At 41.7% G+C, this 21,330-nt stretch overlaps 1 protein-coding gene across 3 annotated transcripts in view; it reads right to left on the bottom strand.

Annotated features, from left to right (window-relative positions):
• Positions 1–21,330, bottom strand: part of LOC115267533 (zwei Ig domain protein zig-8-like) — a 663,084-nt gene that overhangs the window by 53,352 nt on the left and 588,402 nt on the right. For all 3 annotated transcript variants that reach the window (XM_062859127.1, XM_062859125.1, XM_062859128.1), the window contains one exon: positions 21,031–21,194. In XM_062859127.1, the coding sequence (XP_062715111.1) occupies positions 21,031–21,194 (164 nt within the window). The remainder of the gene's footprint in view (positions 1–21,030; positions 21,195–21,330) is intronic.

Genomic DNA, 21,330 nt, shown 5'->3' with positions numbered 1-21,330 from the left:
CTTCCATTCCATTCCTCGCTTCCTATCCTTCGTGGGACGCGGGGCTGTTCATCTATTACGAAATTAATGGATAACCCCTTATGGATTACTTCGAGAAGGAGGAAACCGTACAGGAATACTTTCTATGGTAAGCGTTCCATCAGCTACCATCTTCAGTTGACCTCTCTGTGCCCAGAGGGTTGAGTTCTGTCTGATTCAGTACCATATACTCTTCACTGTACTAAAGCTCTTAGACGGGGAGAGGGAGGCAATTCAATTTGCTATTGGTCGACCTTTTCTGGTTGAGCAGAGCGTAGTTACTTGCATGCCATCGCATCGCCTTATCCTGTGGCCAGGTCAAATTTCTGTCGACTTACTCGATTTCGTTGTTGCGCCGCCATGGGCCTCTGGGTCTGCCTCTGTTGCGATGTCCTGCTGGGTTCCATTCTAACGCTTGCTTGAAGATTTCGTTTCCGCCCCTGCGTAGAGTGTGGCCGACCTACCTCCACTTTCGCCCCCGAATTTCTTTTGATGACATTGACGATGGAGCTCCACGTTGGAGATCCAGTTATGAGGCCACCATGCACGAATTATATACAGCAGGCATCTATTGAGCCGTTGAGTGTTCTCCACTGATACACACCAAATTTCAGTGACGTAAAGCAGCACAGATTTCACGTTCGAGTTAAAAATTCGGATTTTGGTGCGTCTTTTTATCTGGTTGTTTGCCATACATTTCTTAAACTCGCAAAAGCAGTTCTCGCCTTCTTGACCTTCCTATGTCGATCTTGGTGCCGCCATCGGCCACCATTTGGCTACCAAGATATTGGAAGCTTCCAACATTCTCCACTGATTGCCCTGCTACCGTAAAGCTGGAAGGGTTGACCGTGTTTACATCCAACGATTTGGTCATGTTGACGTTAAAGGTAAGACGTGCCGCTGAGGAGTGATTGGCAAGATCATCGAGCTTGCTCTGCATATCAGAGCGCTGTTGAGCTAGCAGTGCAACGTCATCAGCCAGTTCAAAGTCATTTAGGTGCTCCATGATAATAAGTCGATTACGATGAGGAACAGTAGCGGCGATAGGATACATGCTTGCCTCACTCCAGCAACGACCCGGATGGGATCGGGCAAAACACCATTGTGCAGTACTCTGCACGAAAATACCCTGTACTGTGTTTCAATCAGACCGATGATTTTCTTAGGGAGACCTCTGCGCCTGAGGGCTTCCCACATGTTTCCGTGATTGAGAAGGTCGAAAGCTTTTCCGTAATCAATGAACACCAGGTAGAGAGACTTTTGGAATTCATTGATTTGCTCCAGAATGATACAGAGCGTGACAATATGGTCCACACAGGATCGTCCGTCACGGAATCCTGCTTGATGCCGTCGGAGAGCTGCGTCAATTCTCTCCTGTATCCGGTTAAGGATCACTTTGCAGAGGTCTTTGAGAACGATACACAGCAACATGATGCCTCACCAATTATCGCATACAGTCAGGTCACCTTTTTTTGGTATCTTTACTGAGATGCCTTGCATCCAGTCGGCGAAAATGTCGCGGTTTCCCATATGTTGCAGAATAATTTATGCAGTAGCTGTCCGGATACTACGAGGTCAGCTTTGAGCATCTCAGCTGATTATGTGATCGACCCCTGAGGCCCTGTTTAAGTTCATGCTACGGATGACTGTTTATATTTCCTGCACTGATGGAGCTTCGGTATTGACACGGGTAATGCGTCGAACTCTTGGCGGATCATGCTGAGGTGTTGATGGCGTGGCCGACACTTGGAAAAGGTTTCCAAAGTGCTCGAACCAGCGTCTGGACTGGTCAGCCGGGTCGGTCAATAACTGTCCAGACGTGTCTTTCACGGGCATCATAGCATTCATCATGATCCCACTAAGGCGACGTGAAGCATCGTAGAGGAGACGGATGTGGTTTTCGGTTTTCTTGCCTTCGTCGGCTATTTAGTTCGCCCATGCTCTTTTGTCCCGTCTACATGAGCGTTTCACTTCCTTCTCGAGAGCCGAACAGCGCTGACGAGCTACGGCTTTGGCTCCTCGTGTTTTCGCTCGCTCTATCGCGGCTTTGGCGTTCCTTTGCTCCTCTATCTTCCTCCAGGTATCATCTGTGATCCACTGCTTTCTCCGGGTGCGTAACTCACCAAAATTATTATCGCCGGTGACGATGAAGGCGTTCTTGATGATGCTTCATTGATCTTCTACGCTTCCACCTCTCGGAATATCCGCAGCACGGTTCTCCAGCTCCTCGACGAAGGACCTTTTCACCAAAGCGTCTTCCAGTCAGCGTGTGTTAAACCGGCGCCCGATATTCTCCTCCTGCCGATGGACCCTAGCAATGCGCAGTCGGATCTCGCCGATTAGGAGATTATGGTCGGACACAATGTCGGCGCTACGTTTGTTCCGCACATCACGGGAAACCCTTGTTACTTTGTGCACTGGTCGATGAGAAAAGAGCGATCCCCCAATCACCGTGTCATTGTTCTCACAAAATCGTGCAAACATTTCTCCGTTAACGCTCATTTTTGTGAGACCATGGTGTCCCTAAGTTCTCTTTGTCTTGCAATGCGGCAGTATCGGTTGGCGCGTAACATTGGATCATGGTAAGGTTTCGAACCCGTGTTCTGAATCTGGCTACAATTATCCTCTCATTAAGGGCAAATGTCTTAAAATCCCACTTCGACAGTGCATCAGAACTTCAAAAGCACAAATCTCAAGAAGTAAGCTTCACACAACAGCGCATTGTATTATTCTGTTCTTGCTCAGTTGTTATAAGCTTAAAATGAAAAAAAAAAAAAAATCTGGTGCGTTAGCTTTGTTTACGAAGAGATTTGTGCCCTCGAAATCGTGAGTAGGTGCCAAGGTCGGCCATTGTGCCGGCCATATTGGGATTCTAATAAGTCTGTCCTTAATAGGTTCCCACTTCATGAGCGCACCGTGGGCGTGAGCGCTGAGCAGGAAACCAACTCCACGGTGGCAAGGAGCGTGTTCACCTTGTAGGCCAGAGTATAGCAGAATTTGACCCTATGCCAATCTTTGTTCTCCAAAGTTCGGCCAACGGACTTCGCTTAGTCCTAGGATTCTTCATACGGCATGCCTCATTGGCTAGTTGTGCCTGCTGGGCTAGGGTTAATACATTCCAAGTTCCAATTCTTGTCCGTTGTTTCGCGCTAAAAGTCGTTGCCGTTGAATTTGTTCGTAATATTTCATTTTCGGTTTCCATAATGGGTTTTTGGGTTTCGGAAGGTTGTTGGCCTAAGGTCCCCTATCCACCGTGGTAGGGCTGCCATCTTAGGTATAGCTTCCGGTGAAGGAGCATTTCATACTTAGCCGCTGGATGCCAGAACAGACGTTGTTTGAACCGCACCTCCTTGGTGAACAGACGCTCGAGACGTATCTCCTCAATCTAGCTGAAGACAGAAGGACAACAGTGACCAGGCTGCACTACCAGCTAAGCACACAACTCATAGCAGGCGGTCTTTATCATCGCTTGACCCGTGGAAGCATTAGGTAGGAACTTGTGAGGACCAGAGCTATGTTGGACGCTCTCCTTTTTGACTCGCCGTTTTGTAGCCCAGTATCCGGCATTGGCTCTCCGGAACACCTTGATGGTGTATGGTTCATTCGATAGTAGCCCAGCTTACACTGAACAGAACAGACATTGAGGTACCAAGTTCCCTACTCTGGCGATATGGCCCTCTTCTCTGCAGTTCTTGCAGAGTTTATATACTTCTATTGGGACCTTTGCTTGCCCATGACACAGTAAGCTCCTCGTCGTATATGTCTTCCTTGGTCTTGACGACCAGCGCGTCACTGCTATCGCGCTTGCGGTGGCTGGCTTAGCCTGCTTTCTTAATGGCTTCCTTTTTTCCTGGCGTGATTAAAGGGTTCTCTTTGGTTCCCATGCCCATGTTCCCAGCTTAGGCGCCTGGTTACTAGCACTGGCCGTACCCTTTTTCCTTGACGGTCTGCCTTCCTCTTCTGGGCCCTTCTTGTTTCCAGCGGGCCGTGCTTCTCCGACATGTTTCGGTCATGCAGCTCGAGCCGTGGAGCGATTAGCTCTCTCCCCTAAGGCTCCGGTGAGCTGCATGGTTCGTGCGCCAGCGTCGTGCTCCCAGCAAATGAGAAGCTGTTCGTTTGGGTGGACCTGTCCTCTTTGTCATGTCTGTTGGGTTCCCCTTTTGTCAATAATGCCTCTCTGCCAATGTAGTAGTCGCCAAAGATCTATGCAAGAATGAATGCCCCCTGAGGGTTGGTACACTCCTGTGTTGTAACTGAGTTCAGAGTCGGATCATTGCAGTAGTGTTCATCTGAACCTCATCACAAGTAATTTTGTTTTAGCTAGACGCAGGTCGGAAACATTTTGTGGGGGCTAGGTGGCGCCTACATTAGCTCATCCGCCGTTTCAGGTCAGTGGATTTCTGAAGAGGCTCAGCAGGGCCTTGGCATACGCCGCTTGAGCTATCAGAGCTCGGTCACTTTCTCAAACGTGGTAAGTCCACACTGGTGTGCGGAAACGGACGCTTCAGAAAGAATCCTAGGCTCCCACCCATGTGACGTTATGCAAATAAATCTGGTGTCCGATTTGAATTATGCCATATATGTACTTACTATTTTAATACTGATAGGATATTTGGGAAGAAGTTGTATTTTTATTTTTTGCTTATGTACTGCCAAACCGACCCTGGTGAATACATCCCCATGGCCCTTGTCCTGTATCCAACAACCGAAAGTGACTGCGCTTCGTTTTAATTCGCTTATGCACATTCCACACTTTATTCGTTCGTTTTTTTCGTTCCCTCTCTTGTGCTATCTGCTTTTGATGGCATATTTTATTATCTCAAGCCCGTGCTTCAGTTGGGTTCCAAATTTAAATTAAAACATCTTGGTTAAATAGGACAGAAAATGAAATGTAAATTTTGCGGCCAGCACAAAAACCGGAAATCATTAGCTGCAATCTTAAGCCCATGCTGCAAGGAGAAGAAGTAGTAGGGAAAAAAAAACTTTCCGGTTGACTACTGTGTGCGGTCGTGGTTTCTTCGGTTTTCCGTGAATGAACATTAATGAAGTGGATCTCGGCATAAAAAGTTTCAAAACTAATTTTCGGCCTCATGATGAGGTGGACTAGTGCCAACGCAACACCGTTGGCTTGAGGTGTGCGATTGACCCCGATTCAATTATGGAAGATTACGAGTCGAACTTATTCTTGAGAATATGGAGTTAAATTTATCCATGTATATTTTATGTCCAAAACTATCTCCAATTTTTTATAGTTTATTCTATAGTTAACAGTTTTATCATTTGAAGTTTACCAATAACTAATCTCTACTTTATTACGTTATTTTTTTTATGCCAAAGTACCTGCTTCGCGTAGCGTGTAAAGCGATTGTAGAAAATAACTGAATGCAGAACTGTCAAGCAAAAAGAATATTCCAGAGAACAGAGGCAAACTAAGCACAGAACACCAATGCAGAAAAAGCTTCTGTGAGTTTTTTTTCCATAACGTACACAGAACACGAAACTCTGCTGAAATCTCTTCACCATGAAAAGAGTGATAATATACTTTGTTATCTCTATTTGGTCTCCTATGAATATATCATCAAGTCCCAACGATCCAATTAAAGACAGCTGTTCACCGGCGGATCCCTCAAATGCATTCATTTCACCCTTCATATGCCGTGGAATTTTTCCCGAAAATATCCTCATAAATATCGCTTAATACCAGCTCCCGAGTAGATTTATTTAAGCAGATTACATATGGTACACAAAATCACACCGTTTATCGCCGGAGCAGCAGCGCCCAGACACGCTCACTCACATTCCCAGCCATAGCCACACAGATTGAATGAGAGGCAACAGGGTAAGGCCTCGTCCTGAAAAGCACGCCGAGCAAAACGACGAATGCGGAAAGGACGGTTACTTCAATAAATAAACGCAGAAACGAGCTGTGGATTAGCTGGCAGTTTAGAGCTGTTTGCACAGCGAAGATTAGGCTACACGAGGTAATGGTCCTTCTTTTTTTCGAAGCTATTTTGCAGCTTTTCCGGTAAATTTGAAGGCACACATACACCATTCAGGCGCATATACATCACATATCTACCGCACAAAAGCACCACACTAGAACGCATCGTTGGCAAACGATGATGCCTCTTCATTTTCAAAGGAGTTTTAACTCTGATAAGTAGCTTGTTAAACGATTCCGCTCAAGTTTGTATGGCTTATTTCTCCCACGTGCGTGTGCAAACTGTATAGAAATACAAATTTAAACCAACATGAACGTATGTATGATTTAAAACATTTGCTTATGAAACGCATGCTAGATAAAGCCGTATGTTTTATCTTTGATATTAACCTGAATTTTAACATTTGCAAATTCACCCGAAAGATATAATGCTATTTTTAAAGAATGAGAAAATCTGCTGATCCAAGATACCCAAGAGTTGGTTCCTCGGTTTATGTGGGGATCGACCCACCAAAACTATTTCTCTCCTTACCTCCGCGGTACGCCCGTTAGAGATGATTTCGAGAAGGGAGGGGGATGTACATGAGTGAGTACTCTCTATTGATTAGCGTTCCACCAGCTACCGCTCTCAGTTGTCCTATTGCCCCTGGAAGCTTGAGTCCTGACTAGCGATGGGGGCAACTGTTGGGACTGTTGGTCGGCCCGCCATTTTCTCTGTAGTTCAGGTGCAATTCGGGAGACCGTGGAAGTAACGGAATCCCACTTGTCCACCCTGGTTCACATCCTTTAAACAATGTTTTCAGGAGTAATATCTCTACCGCATATATCCTGCTTATTCGACATTTGCTCCACGAAGCATGGGCAGGCCATTCAAAGAGCACAGTCTCCGCGGTATCGGAGGAGCCTGCGTATTCTGGACATGTGGAGGAGCCCGCATGTCCGAATCTGTGCAGATATCACCTAAAGCACCCATGGCCTGACAGAAATTGTGTAAAATGAAAGTTCACCTCGCCATGAGGCCTGCTCGTCCATTCAGACACGCTCGCTATGAGCCTGTGAGTCCATCTACCCTTGCTAAAGGAATCTAACAGTTTCCCGGCGGTGTCCAGAAGGCAGATAGGTCTGTATGCCGACGGGTCGCCAGGTGGCTTCCCGGGTTTAGGCAGTAGAACTAACCTTTGATTCTCCACGGTTCCACGATCTTCTGCAGCATCTCGGGGAGCGTTCGGGGGGTGCTGATGTAGCCTTCGTTTTTGCCATGGCTACTCTGTAGGCATCACCCCAAGGCAGAGATGTTCAAAGCACGCCCGCTTACGTGCCTTAATCTTTTTGTTCAGCGCCTGTTAAGCCGAGATCTTTGCATCCTCCCTCTAGCTCTTAGACAGGATAAGTGGGATTCTGCGATTTCTGGACACCACCAGTATACCGGTTTGCGTATATTTCTGGGTAAAGATCGCCTTAGCATTCCGGCATCACATGCATGGCTTAGGGTTCCGACTAGATCATCGCTGGATAGAACATCGGTGTTATCCTCCATAAGCAATCGTACCATAAATGTCGGATTATCGAGGCGCAAGGTCAGCCATCCCCGATGACGGTCGATGACCTGACAATGGCCGTCTTCTACCGTGTTCCACCCTGTATCTCTCAACTCTCAACTCTCTAGTCCGAGCTAGGGTTTACACTCGGGCTTTAGGAGGTCACATCAATGATGAACTCTGCACTGTTCCTAATCTAGGTTTTTCTGACGCCTACGTTCGTGACATCCACGTTCAGTCTAGCCATAGTTTCTAGAAGAGCCCAGCATCTCGCGTTAGTCGAGCGGCTACCCCACTCAATCACCCAGGCGTTGAAGTCTCGATCGATGACCATGGGAATCAATCCCACAAATGCGCTTACTAGCGAATCCAGCATAGACGAGAGCAGGTACATCGGTCACCTGGGGGTGCATAACAACTGCAATAGTGCACTCCGTTGATCTTCTCTATTGCGAAGCCCTCTTGCGACGTGGAAATTATTTCCTGTACCAGAAAACGACCAGATGTGCAGATCGCCGTTAGCTTGGCCTTATCCGCTACCCAGTTTCCGTTATCGGTAGGAATGCGGTATGGATGTGATAGTAGGACGATGTCTGTACTTGACCCCGAGACTGACTGCCACAGCAACTGTTATGCGGCTTCACAGTGGTTCAGATTTAGCTGTGTAGCCTGCATTATTGTCGGTTGGTTTGACCTCCTCGCGTGCCTGGACATTTAGGCCCGCCCGCCGTGTGACCCTTGCTCGCCGTGCAAATCAGACATTTTGGTGCCGAGTTGCACTTCTTGGTGATGGCGCACTTCCTGCAGAGTTTGCTCCTGTCGGGGCCTTTACACGTCCACGACTTATGATCTTGCTCTAAGCACTTGAAACACGCCTCTGGCGTACATGCTGGGCGAACACACTGACCAGTCTACTTTGATCCTGCCGACTGCAGTCGCCTTGTTCACTTCCCATACGGGGAGATTGATCATGGCGATCAGCGTGACTGCAGGACCTAATCGCAGGGAAGAACTTGGAAACGCAGTTGCGCAACAACTGGACAGTTATGATGTGGTTAGAAGCAAAGGGGTGTAAATGACAAAACCCTAATTTCGAGTAAATGAGCTTTGAAATTTTTCGTGAAAACAATCTTAAAAAAACTCAGACAATCTTAAAAAAAAACTCAGATCGTCCTACACTTGGTCGACCCACCTAGCTCGCTGCGCTCCACGTCTTCTTGTACCGGTCGGATGACTCTCGAGAACCATTTTAGTCGGGTTGCTATCCGACATCCTGATGACGTGACCCGCCCACCGTAGCCTCCCGATTTTCGCGGTATGGACGATGGTTGGTTCTCTCAGTAGCTGATGCAGCTCGTGGTTCATTCTTTTTTTTTAGTTTTTATTAATGAGTATTTTAACTTAAATGCTAATTCAACACTAACTCGTGGTTCATTCGCCTTCTCCAAGTCCCGTCTTCCATCTGCAATTGGTTGTTTCTCGTCTATCATAAATGTGATGTTGAGCAAATAAATGTATGTAATATATGCTTGTTTTGAAGCTCTTTCATTACTCCTATTATGTACAGTATGCGGCAGGAAAAAAATGTGAAAGTGTTTTTCAACTTCAAGCCTCGTTTCGTCCATCATAAAATATATGTGCTTATTTATACACTTTCTTGAAAGAATAGTCATATATATCCCATAATTAACGTGTGATAGCGCCTTGAACTTTTCGATTGTTTTTCTGCCGCACCCTGTAACTTCGCAAAGTGCTTATTCGCAATATTAAGGTTAAGGTCTATTACTGTACGTAACAAAACGTAATTTGGCGCATTCGTAATCTGTCGCGCAGTTTTACAACAGTGATGACTAACAATCCTCAATGAAAAAGTACATACCTAAGTTTATCGAGTAAGTATTCTACTTAACTCTCGTTTTCATTGCCACTTTTACGAGCCACCAGTTCAGCGCTGTCACCTCGCCGCGTATAACAATAACAATTTTCATTAAACCTGATCCGAGCTGATACCACATTACTGTAGTGTGCATAACTCTGCAGCCTATATTAATCCCCGCTATGTTAATGATGATGGTAATTGCCATTATGGAAGATTAATTTCGCACAACATCAACCGACGACGACGCGACGGTGAGGTTAACGGAAAGCTGCCTGGATCGTTCCGCCGATGAGTCTACGTGGTCGTTACACAAACAGCTAAATATTACGAAACAAACGCCCTGGCGATAGTACGGAACGGAGCAGCTATGACGTTCACATTGGCCAACACCCGACGCCAAGCCCTATTGGAATAGGTGCCGTTTGTGTTTTGTGCAGAAGTTATTCGTTAAAGCAAACCACACCGTATGTAGGGATGTTCGGAGGTTGGCAACACCGCAGATTAGTGAGCGAAAGCGCAGCATACCTAGGGAGAGATAGACCGACTCGCTCATCGTGTTCTCCCATGGGACAAAAGAAGCGTCGACGGCGCTTCAAGAGCGACTGAGTCTAAGAAGCGAAACTGCTAATGAGAAGTGAATAATGAAAGACAATGTTAATTAAGTTGTATTTATAATCTGCTTCTTGCGGTGTGGAATCCACTGCAGGCAAAAAAGTGATTTTCAGAAAGTTCCTTCCGCCGTATCTAGGGCACCGATAGCGAACGGTAACGAACGTCGGGCGTACGTACTATGGAATGCAGCAATGGGACTGGGGGGTTTGACTCAAAACTGAGCAATTCAAAATATCATCTCATCTTTAATCCTTTAGAATGTATGTATGTAAATCTGGAAAATACATAATTTAGACAGATTTGATATTGTAAAAAAATATCAAAATTCTAAGATATTGTATCTTACTTCTATAACATAAGAAACAACTATGCTAAACTTGGATTCAAATCGTTCACGAGGTAATAGAAACTTGAATAAAATTGCGCAACGGAAAGCATTTTTATCATAATGCAAACATATTTTTCTGGAGAGCATAGGATGTACCTATGCTGATCTATACAACACTATAGTAAGGTTTCTTCTCAATTATAATAATACTTGACTGATATTTCATGACTCCTTAATTGGCACGTTCTCAGAAAGAACTACCGTCCCTACACAGTTATGGATCACACACAGTTACGGATCACTTTGATGTTTAAAGTCGAATATCTTGCTCAAAACATATATTTCGGCACGAAAATCATTTTTGTAGCATGATCCTATTTGTTTTCTGAGATAAAAAACCATTAACAAGAGTTCAATCTAAAAATAAAATGTATATAATGATCACTTTAAACAAATATAGATTTTTGCTCCACTCAACGCTCTTGATACAATTATCTTATCTTAAAGTATCAAAAGTATCATTAAAAAACATGTAACCTTGAAAACCAGGAGACTTGAAACACAGAGTTGTAAAAATAACACTTAAAATGGAGAGCATCACTGAAACCTAGTGGCGCACCTCTATCGAAGTAAATGGATTCGGGACTTTTTAATGTTTTCTCTTTATTCCTGTTGTAAAATCGGGTACTCCATCAGTAAAATAATCAATGCACTGCGTAGTTTAGCCTTACAAATGCAAATTTATTATCAGAGTTGGAATTTTGAGTAATTTTGCACTGATCCATAATATGGCACCCGACACGAATGCCTACTATGGTAAAGTGTCGTAAATAAATAATAATAATAATAATAATAATAATAATATGGCAAAAATTGATCCATAATGTGTGGGACTCAGTGGAGCTGATCCATAATAAAGCATTTTGTAAACAGTGGAATATTCCTTTTTTACGCGGAAATGACTTGCGATTATACTTCAAATTGATCGTGAATGAAAAGTTCGAATCAAAACATAGCCAACAGTGCTTTTAAAGTCGTAGTATTTGTTTTCTTTTATTTATTATTGAATTTTGAAGGTCAAAAATACTACTAAGTGATCCATGACTGTGTACCTACGGTATAAGGTTAAAAAAACTCTTGCAATTACTACTTTCAGTCCTGAGTGTGAGGACTCATGATGGTAAAGGGCCGACATAAAAGATTTCCATCGTGGGCGATTGCGCGCCATTGGACAGGTCGACTCTCGACTTACTTTATTTCTTGGTTGAACCTGCGCTGCCATCGGGACCTAACGCTTGCTTACAGATTTTGTTCTTGCCCCTGCGTACAGTGTGATCGATCCACCTATACTTTCGCTTCTGATTTTTTTGTCAATATCGGCTTTAGATGACGTCCACGTGACGTGTTGAAATTTTCGGGTGTCAGAATTTTCCTTCTGTTGAGTTTCATTTCGGCTTTGATGTAAAGAAATCACTTAATAAGAAAATTTATGATAAAAAGTGCCATACATCAAAAATAGAACAACATTGCTTTTTCTCAATTTCGCTACCATTGAAACATTCATTTGTAAGGTCAGAAGAAATATGATTAGGAAAAATATGTGCGTAATCGTAAGGTGTTCTAAAACTCATTTTAAACGAAACCAGGGTAAAATATTTGATGTTACTAAGGTGGTTTTCGAACACAGACATTTTTTGCGTTGCGTTGCGTTGCGTTGCGTGGTAACGGAGTAATTCGTAGATTGCATACTGAAAGCTGTCATGTTAAAACTTTAATACTCCTATTCTAATTACTTATGGAATGCTATTTGGGAAGGAACAGCTATCCAACCAGAAGTTGAAGTAAAAAAGACATGAGAACTTCCATTGCCGGCCACGCCCATCTTCTCCGTTACGAGGATAGGAAAGGATGTGATGATATGACACCTACTTTACAAGAGGTCAGTGATTCACCGATACTCCCATAGGTGTCAAGGAGTTGGATATTTGGAATGGGGTGATTTGGGAATCACTATAAGCGAGTGATACGACAAGATTCAGATTGTGTAAGTGTATTTGAGTAATTCATGTAGATGTGTTGGAGTGAAAGTGTTTTAGTATATTTAAATACCAACGTTGGGATTGACATAGCTAAGAAATTTTGTCACTCCATGGGCCTTTTTGATTCCGGGATGGGGCACAGGCATTTACACTGTGTCCTGGCTAACAAGCCTACACTCAGAAATGAAAGTATACACGGAATAACTATTATTTATGCATTTTGTATCCGCATCTCTCTCACTCTCTTTCTGTTTTCATGCTATCTGCCGTTTATCCTTGGTTGAAGAGAAGTGTTTCGCACCAGATGAAGCACCAGATAGCATGGCAACAGAAAAAGAGTGAGAGAGATGCGGATACAAAATGCATAAACAATAGTAATTCCGTGTATACTTTTATTTCTGAGTGTTGGCTTAAGCGCCATTGCTCGCTCTCTGAAACGATAAGAAACACGTTATGTGGATGGGAAGGGATAACTATTTATCGAGATGCCAGCGACTCACCGACGCTCCCGAAAATAGAAAGGAAATAGGATTTTGGAACAGGAATGGTCAGGAATTCATTATGATAATAGCGAATTTTCAATAAATATGTAGTCAAAAACAGATATGTGGTACATTTGGAAATATTCTAGGATATTAAAACTTTCATTTACCTTAATTAACTTGAAAAGAAAAATTATTCAAGTATGAGCAAAATGGGTAGATCTCACCAAATTATTACATTTCTACTGATAGCTTTAATAAAATCCTTTGAATCGGCGTCGTGATCGGTGTGCTTTTGCTTCTCAGCTGATAACCGGTCTTCGAGAGCTGAAACTCGACTATTTGGTTCATCAAGTAATCTTGCTAGCACACTTCACTTTCCGCATAGTTACACAGAAGCACATTATAAAAAAATCTTGAACGCATGGCGTTTTTGGCCCTCAAGCGGTTTCAAACCCATCATATGACCGACCAGTCCGGTATTGTCCCTGATCGTAAATTTTCATGGTTACCACACGTTTACGGAGGTTTATTGTCATGTTCACTTCACTATTAATGCTTTGAAAATTCAGCTTCTATACTACACCACAAGGAATAAAAATCATCGGCCGAATTGAAATTTCGTAAACACCATTTCCGAACACAGACATTTTTTTTTTTTTGAAAAAAGTCTAGTTTCATAAACTGGTGGGGTGTTAAGTGATTAAATTTCTCATATAACTTTTTAATTTGTATCATGAAGTTTTGAAGCGATTGATTCATTGTAGAACAGTAACTATTCTGAATAACGTATTATGGATTTCATTTTGGGTCATAAGCATCCCAACAGTTACTATGGATGATAAATTCAACTAATACAATATAGATCTTTAGAAACAAGTGTTAGATTGATACATATAATTATTAAATTGGTCATATATTTATTACTCAATGCCGCAGTAGTCCCCTCTTTACAGATGTTTGTGTTCTGAAGGTGTTTTTTTATGTTTTAATGAAGTCGTATTCTCCAAAATAGATGTTCCATCTGTTTTCTTACTTAAATATTATTAATGATTGGCGCTAAAACGTGAAAGCTTTTTGAAAATGTGGCTCATGTTTCGTCCAGCGGTTAAGTAGGCCCCACGTTGTGTATACAGGTCGGACTCGATTATCCGGAGTCATATTCACGGTGTGTCTAGTAGAACAAAATTATTTCAAAAAAAAATCGGTATCGCTAAAACACCCACCAAACGAAAGCTGAAGGTCCCCTCTTTCATTTGAGACTAAAATGAGAAAGTTCTATTGGCGGGTCTAGAACAATTTTTTTTCAAATATTACAATCTTTGAGACTTGTTTTTTTTTCTCTTTTCAACCTTGAGTGTAGCCAAATGGGCTTGTATGAGGTCGCCCATTAGTAACCAGTCCTTTTAAAAGAGTAAACGGGTCAAATAAATATTTGAATTTTCCCTTACAAAATGTTGCTTACACATAAAGTGCAAACATTTTTTTTAAGGCAGTTGAAATAGAATTTCAGCAGTATTTGGGCATATGTACAAATAAACTTCGCCTTTTATACATGTGAAGAAGTCATTGCGGATGCAATTGTCTTAGTTTTAATGATTTAAAAGTTTTACGATCGAAGTAGGCCGAGACATGTCAACAAAAATAGAACATACATCAAAGTAGCTCGGATCACGGGGCACAACATTTGGAAGGTAATACATTTCGGAAACTGAAAGTTTTTTTTTAATAATGCAATTAAAATCGTTCAAAAGCATGAATAAAACGATCTAGAACTCCTCACCAATTTTATCAACGTGAAGATCTGTCTTGTATTCTTGTATGCCGTGGCTCGGATAGAGTTATCACATGCCGGTATTCGTTCAATTTGTGCACCTTTATGGCACCTAAGACTTAAACATTTTTAGTTAATTTAGACTATTGCAGTTAGGCATAGCTCCTTACTTTTAAAGAAACAACTACGACAGGAGCCCCCTAAGTGACGAGGAAAACCGAACCAAGGAGTACGTATTGTGTTTGAAAAAGTTAAAAATTATTAGTAACCGTATATCTTTGTAAACAGGTAGCCTTACTCAACTGACAAATATAGAATAGTTATTGCTGCATGTCTAACGGTTGCACAATATATGTGTTCTAAGAACAATGAGATAATCGACAGTATCGATAGTTTGATCCTCTTATAGACGAGTTATAGACACATTATAGACGAGTTAGCAACTTTTCATTTAATTCTACAGCTTTATTGACATATACACAAGTTTAACATTAAAGTACATATGTCTGAGCACATATGTACATGATAATCAGAACGGATTGGCAAGAAAAGGCAAAGGCAATCAACTTGTTTGCACCAAAGCTGAAGTGAAGTATATCGAAACAGTTGAACACCATTCAGACTTTTTTTATTCTTCAACTAGGGAATGTGTGCCATCAGTAATCTCATACTCCCATTTTCATCCTAGGGTATCGCGCTACTTGGACGGTGGCTTCTATATTCGTCTGTTTTCCACTATAACTCAGTAAATTTTGAACCAATTGACTTGAAATGTTGTACACGGGTAGATACTATACCTATCTCACTGCATTCCAAAAATTGTGTCAATTGGTTCAAATTTGACTGAGTTATAGTGGAAAACAGACGAAAATAGAAGCCACCGCCCAAGTGGCGCGATTCCCTATTCGAAAACAAGCGATTACGGCACCGATTGACTCCGTTCTTGTTGTTTTCATGGGTGTTCATTTCTAACAAAAAATACAAAAATAAGAAACAAAACAAACAGCGCTTCAATCTTTTGTTTTTCGTGGGATGAAAATGGGAGCCACATGCTTAATAAGGGAACCAATACCCTACTTAACCTAATTTACAGCTCTTTTGTCAACTAGGGCACTGCGTGAGCAATTCCAATTGGCGGCTGCACTTACACCACCGACGAACCGACGTGACAGCTAGAACAAATAAATTCAAATTTGTTGTCCCCGATGCCATGATGAAAAATAGCCGAACACTACCGCCTCCTCTATAACGGTTCGCGTTGTTTTGATAGCATGATTCCAAACCCCCGTGTATTCATATAGGAAGAGGTTCGTGTCTGCGCTGATTTGACAGAAGCGTTCGCTCGCTTTGCTGGTCGACCGTTCAATTTGGGGGGGACTGTTTTGAATCACCACTGTCACGTCGGTTCGTCGGTGCTTACACTTTGTACAGCGCCTAAATGTATTCTATGGTCCACTGCATAAATTTATGCTGGCCTGATTACTCTCACACAATTTTTGACGTTTGAGAGGTGTCGGTACCGCTCAAACATCAAATTTTCGGTGAGAGTAAGCAGGCCAGCATAAATTCGTGCAGTGGACCATTCTAATTCCACTAATTCTAGTTCGAACTGGTAGCCTTGCGCTGCTGTCACTTTTCTACCTTGTCCATGGTAGAATGATGAGCACGATGTTGCTGTGTGGCTCTTGTTCCATTTCCAGTCCGATTGGGGGTCCATTATGAGTTGCCGTTAGTCAATATCCAAGTTTCCGGGTCCGTTAGAGCATATGCTCTGAAGAGGGTCAGGTGCCAGCCGCTCTCGGAAGGAAGAGCAACTGATGAAAAATTGCAAGTGCCGGGACTGGGATCGAACCCATGACCATCCACTGAAGTGAACGTGTAGTCACTACACTACGGGCCCCGGTAATCATTCAGACTTCTCATAAAGTTGCTGCGGTTGCTGAATATTTGCGGGCAAAACCCAGAGATCAGGCTGATCAGATGAAGCTCTCAAATATTCATGAACTACCGTTCAGATGGAAACCGGCGTCAACGAGTAACCAGAAAAGTAAACCGATTTTGGTCCCCGATGATTTGTTTTTGATAACGAAAAGGGCGCATAAAGCCACAGCTGCAAAGGTGTTAGTATCCATCATAACCATGACGGGTTCGATTCCCGGTCAGTCCAGGACCTTTTCGTGAAGGAAATTTCCTCGACTTCCCTGAGCATGCAATATTTTCGTGCAAGTCACACGCTATACACATGCAAAATAGTAATTGGCAAGAGAAGTTTTTAGTTAAAAACTGTGGAAGTGCTTGTAGGAGATATAATAAGAATATTTCAAACAAATCGAACAATTTAATTTATTCTTATTATATCTCCTACAGTGCTGAGAAGCAGACTTTGTCCCTGTAGAGACGTTACGCCAAGAGGAAGAAGAAGGAGAAGAACAAGAAGAAACAGAAAAAGAAGACGAAAGAAAACATGTGTCTTGAGCACCAGACGCACATTGAAGTTGAGAAACTGTTTGAGGAGAATATATGACATAGTCCCACCCCGATATTTCAAGAGCACAAATCTGAAGAACCAAATGACGGTATATGTTGTAATGTTGGTCGATTGGTGACCTGCTTGTACCAGTTAAATACGAGACCCGAATGACGTATACGCATCTGTCATAAGATGCAAACACATGATTGAAATTCAAATGAACAGCATTTTACTCGATTTTTTATTCACTGTTCTAGTACTTTCACCAAACTGCCCATAAACACAAAACTGTCATCTGCTGGATTTCCCATTCACATGGGACTATTATGCTTTTATGAGTAGGATAATAAACATAATATAAAAATATATTGTCGGAAAGCCATGCTTGCAATGGAAAACCAGTGTTTTGTCATTATTGTGTTCTTCGAAAAAAAAAAATTAAAAATATATCACATTTTTCAAAAAAAAAATTGTTCTAGACCCGCCGATAGAACATTCTCATTTAAGTCTTAAATGAAAGGGGGGACCCTTAGCTTTCGTTTGGTGGGTGTCTTAGCGATACCGATTTTTTTAAAATAATGTTGTCCACCAGACACACCGTGATATTCTGATGCTTCTCAAATATATATCTGAAGAAGGGAATGCTCTTTAAGGACAAGGTATTTCTAGTATATTGCTCAAACTTTCTAGAGCACCGTTTTTTAGAACTGAACAATTAGCGTGATGCATTTTCATCCAAATCCGTCCAACGGTTCTAAAAAACGGTGCTCTAGAAATGTTGAGCTATGTACTCCAAATACCTTGACCTTAAAGCTGAAGCTTTGACATGTTATCAAGCCAACTTTGATTAGTAATCAGTCAAAATTTCAGCATCATACAGCATTCCGTTTCCAAAATATCATTTTGAGAAGCGCCGCAACCCGATTCCGGATAATGGAGTCCGACCTGTACGAGATCAAACAGCTCACTTATTCCATATATTATGTAAACCAGACTGCCACTAACTCTTCCAAAAGAAAATATTTATGAAGAAGACTCATGGGTGCTAAAATATCTCAGAATCTGAAATACGACCTATCAGCGATGCTCCAGAGTAGAAATATCAGCATTGAATACACAGTTTACAGCCTGGGCCGTCTAATGATGTTTGCATATAAAACATTTCAATATAAATGAGTTTTTAAGTGAACAAAAAACTGTAAATACACATTCTTAGTTTACAACCTGTTGGTCTGTCTGAACTATTTTATTTTCTCCACTACTTATAAATAGTAACTGTGAATAATGTGTTCGTTATAATTTGTAGCCACTCATGTACAATTGACGGTATTTTTTCAGATTTCGAGGCTTTATAAAAAAAACTAATATACCAAGGTAGATGACAATGAAACTGTCTCTGCACCTTCAGGACTATAATAATCTTTTTCGGCGATGTTCAAGAAATTTTACAGTCACTGTTTACAATTATTCAATTTTTATTTTTCATAGAAATATAATAACTTAACATTCATTCCCTTAAATTCCTTAAACAGCCCATTTTCATATTTTCCATAAATTCGCACATTATGTTAAATATCTTTAATTTCTCCAAAAATTCGTGAAATTTTGTTATATATATGCGTAGCAGGCAGCAAGACAATGATCGGAGTGCTTTCTCTGAAAGTTTTAAGAAGTAAAGCCCATGAATTAATGAGTACGAAATTTTATTCCATCCCTTAACACCCCATTTTACGGTACCTACACTACATCTTTACCATACATGGTATCGGATGAATGCTTCTGAAGTGCAGATTCGCGATGGATATTTCCTGGTGCGTTACGGGTATCTTGGCTTCCTATAAAAAACAGTAGTACCCGGATGACGATTCAGTGTTAGCATGGTGAGATTAATTCCATTTATCGTTTCTATGGACGGACTTTTTAAGGAGGTCTTTTTTGAATTGTTATGACTCGGCATACGCCATAACGCATGTGGATCGCTTCACATAGATGCGTAACAACGTAAGATCTACGATCAATCTTTTTATTTTATGCATTCCTGAGTAAATAATAACCTTTGACGCCTGTGTAAACATTACCTTTATTTTTTCTTTCAATGATAGCAACTTTTTCTCAAACAAGTACTCAAGTTTACATATAATATACGCTTTTTCGCCACGGAAAGCATCCCATAAAACCCCATCCAACCTCCAACTCCAGATATCTATGAAGTGGGCCAAGTTTTTTGACATATTCTTATAGTAGATATCTAATCAACATTTCCTCCCCATCTCCGCTGATCGTAAGGACCTGGTCAGGTATCGAACAAAGAGGTTGTTCAATGAAGTCTGTCAAGGCCTAGGCAGCTTTTCTGGTGCATTAAACGTATATATCAACAGCCATCCCAGGATGCGTACGGTCGGCTATGCTATGCTATATCGGCTTGAGATGACGTCGACGATACCAGATTCAACTGTAGATCCACAATAGGCTGCGACTTATTTTTTAAAAAATGTAGAATTCGTAAGCTCTTTTGGATTCAAATGACATGAAAAGAGAAACGTCTGAGTTTGAGCCAAAAATATTGAGATAGTGCAGTCGCCTCAAAATTGAATTTTCGAGTAATAAAAAAAGTGATTTTCACTTCATAACTCATAACTCACAAACTGCCATTTTCAACCGATTTTCAATCTTTTGAATGGAATCAATCACAAATTAAATTTGGAAAGAAATCTTGTAGAACATTATTTTTTTCCAAAGTCACGCAAAATATAAGTTTTTATAGAATTTTACAAAATAAAATAAATTTAAGGCCCGATAAATTTTTAACCGCTCGACCAATTTCAAATCTTTTAGCATGCTTTTGTAGACCGTTTTGTATACAACCACACAGCAGGATTTTTTGAAGAAATTTCTCGTCGAAGCCCTGTGGAAATCTCTGATAGAATTCTGAAAAGAATCCTTGGACGAATATCTGAAATTAAATGGAAACAATTTCGAATTGATTTCCGAATGAATTTATGGAGAAATCCTACCTAGAAGCAGGAATGCCATATATACAGATGTATCTGTATTAAACAGATTTTTGAGCATCTGTACAGATTGCGTTTATATGAAATACCGATTTTTCATTTGTATGGGTTACAAATATTTCACCCAAATTTGGGTGGCCATTGAATGGCCTTTGAGACAGACCAGAACTTCATTTTTGATTCACTGGGAAATTGGAGGATTTCAAAATGAAAGCTTTTTAACGACGTACTGTTGCATGGGAAGATAGAAGCCAACTGGTGGAGTCAGTCGAAGCAAAGTTTGGAAATTGCTGGCCTTAACAAATTATTTTCATATCGGAAATCTCTTCCAGATTTGAGGAAAAAAAAATAAAAAACAACGTTCTCCGGTGATATTTTTTTTAAATATTACATATTGAGCTAAAGTGAAATCTCCCGGATACAATGAGAAAGAACCGACTGCAAATCTCAACTTGCACAAATTGAAACGATCGGTGTGCAAAAACTCAAATAAGTTTACCAAATATACTCAGCAACAATACCGCTTAAGTTAAAGCAAACAATAGAAACATAATTTCCAACTTAAATGAAAATGCCAAACAATACCCAAGCCGTATCGAGTAGGTATACTCGATAGGTTCTATTGGTTCGGGTTTACCATCGTCGTCGTTCGGTCGTTCATAGATGTCAGTCCAGCCCAAGCCCCAGCTCAACAAACGGTCAACCGGTCCCTTACTGATGCCTCGGATGTGTGTTGTTTGCGTTTGTTTGCACGTCGAGCCCATACTCACACTTTTCGACTCTAGTGGTGAACAATGGGATAAAGGTGTGTTTTCAGTGGACAAAAAATATCATAAATGTAGCAGTGGGGAAAATGTGTCATTGGTATTGGGTCCAGCGAAAACATCTGTTCATCCAACTGTTCGTTTGTGATTCGTAGAGACAAGCAAAATACTTACCAACAACGTGCAGATGTACTCTAGCACTTATTTTCGGCTCTGTCGACACCTGGCACTCGTATATTCCGGCATCACGTGCCTGAACGTACTTGATCTGCAGCGTCCAAACGCCGCTGTTCTCCACGTAGAATGATTGAAAGCGTTCGTCGGCTATAAATGTCATTCTGCATAAATCAGCGCACAAGTACGGTCCCAGCGTAGAGAGGGCGTGTGCGAGGATGGATTTGAAAGGTTTCAGATTCCGGGTCCACGTCCGGTTTCGGATATTTTGCACAAACGGCGACGACGGCCATACGACAC

The sequence above is a fragment of the Aedes albopictus genome, chromosome 3, assembly GCF_035046485.1.
Source record: "Aedes albopictus strain Foshan chromosome 3, AalbF5, whole genome shotgun sequence".
Classification (NCBI taxonomy): domain Eukaryota; kingdom Metazoa; phylum Arthropoda; class Insecta; order Diptera; family Culicidae; genus Aedes; species Aedes albopictus.
The sequence above is the reverse complement of the archived record's forward strand: the minus strand, read 5'-3'. Positions and strand labels throughout refer to the sequence as shown.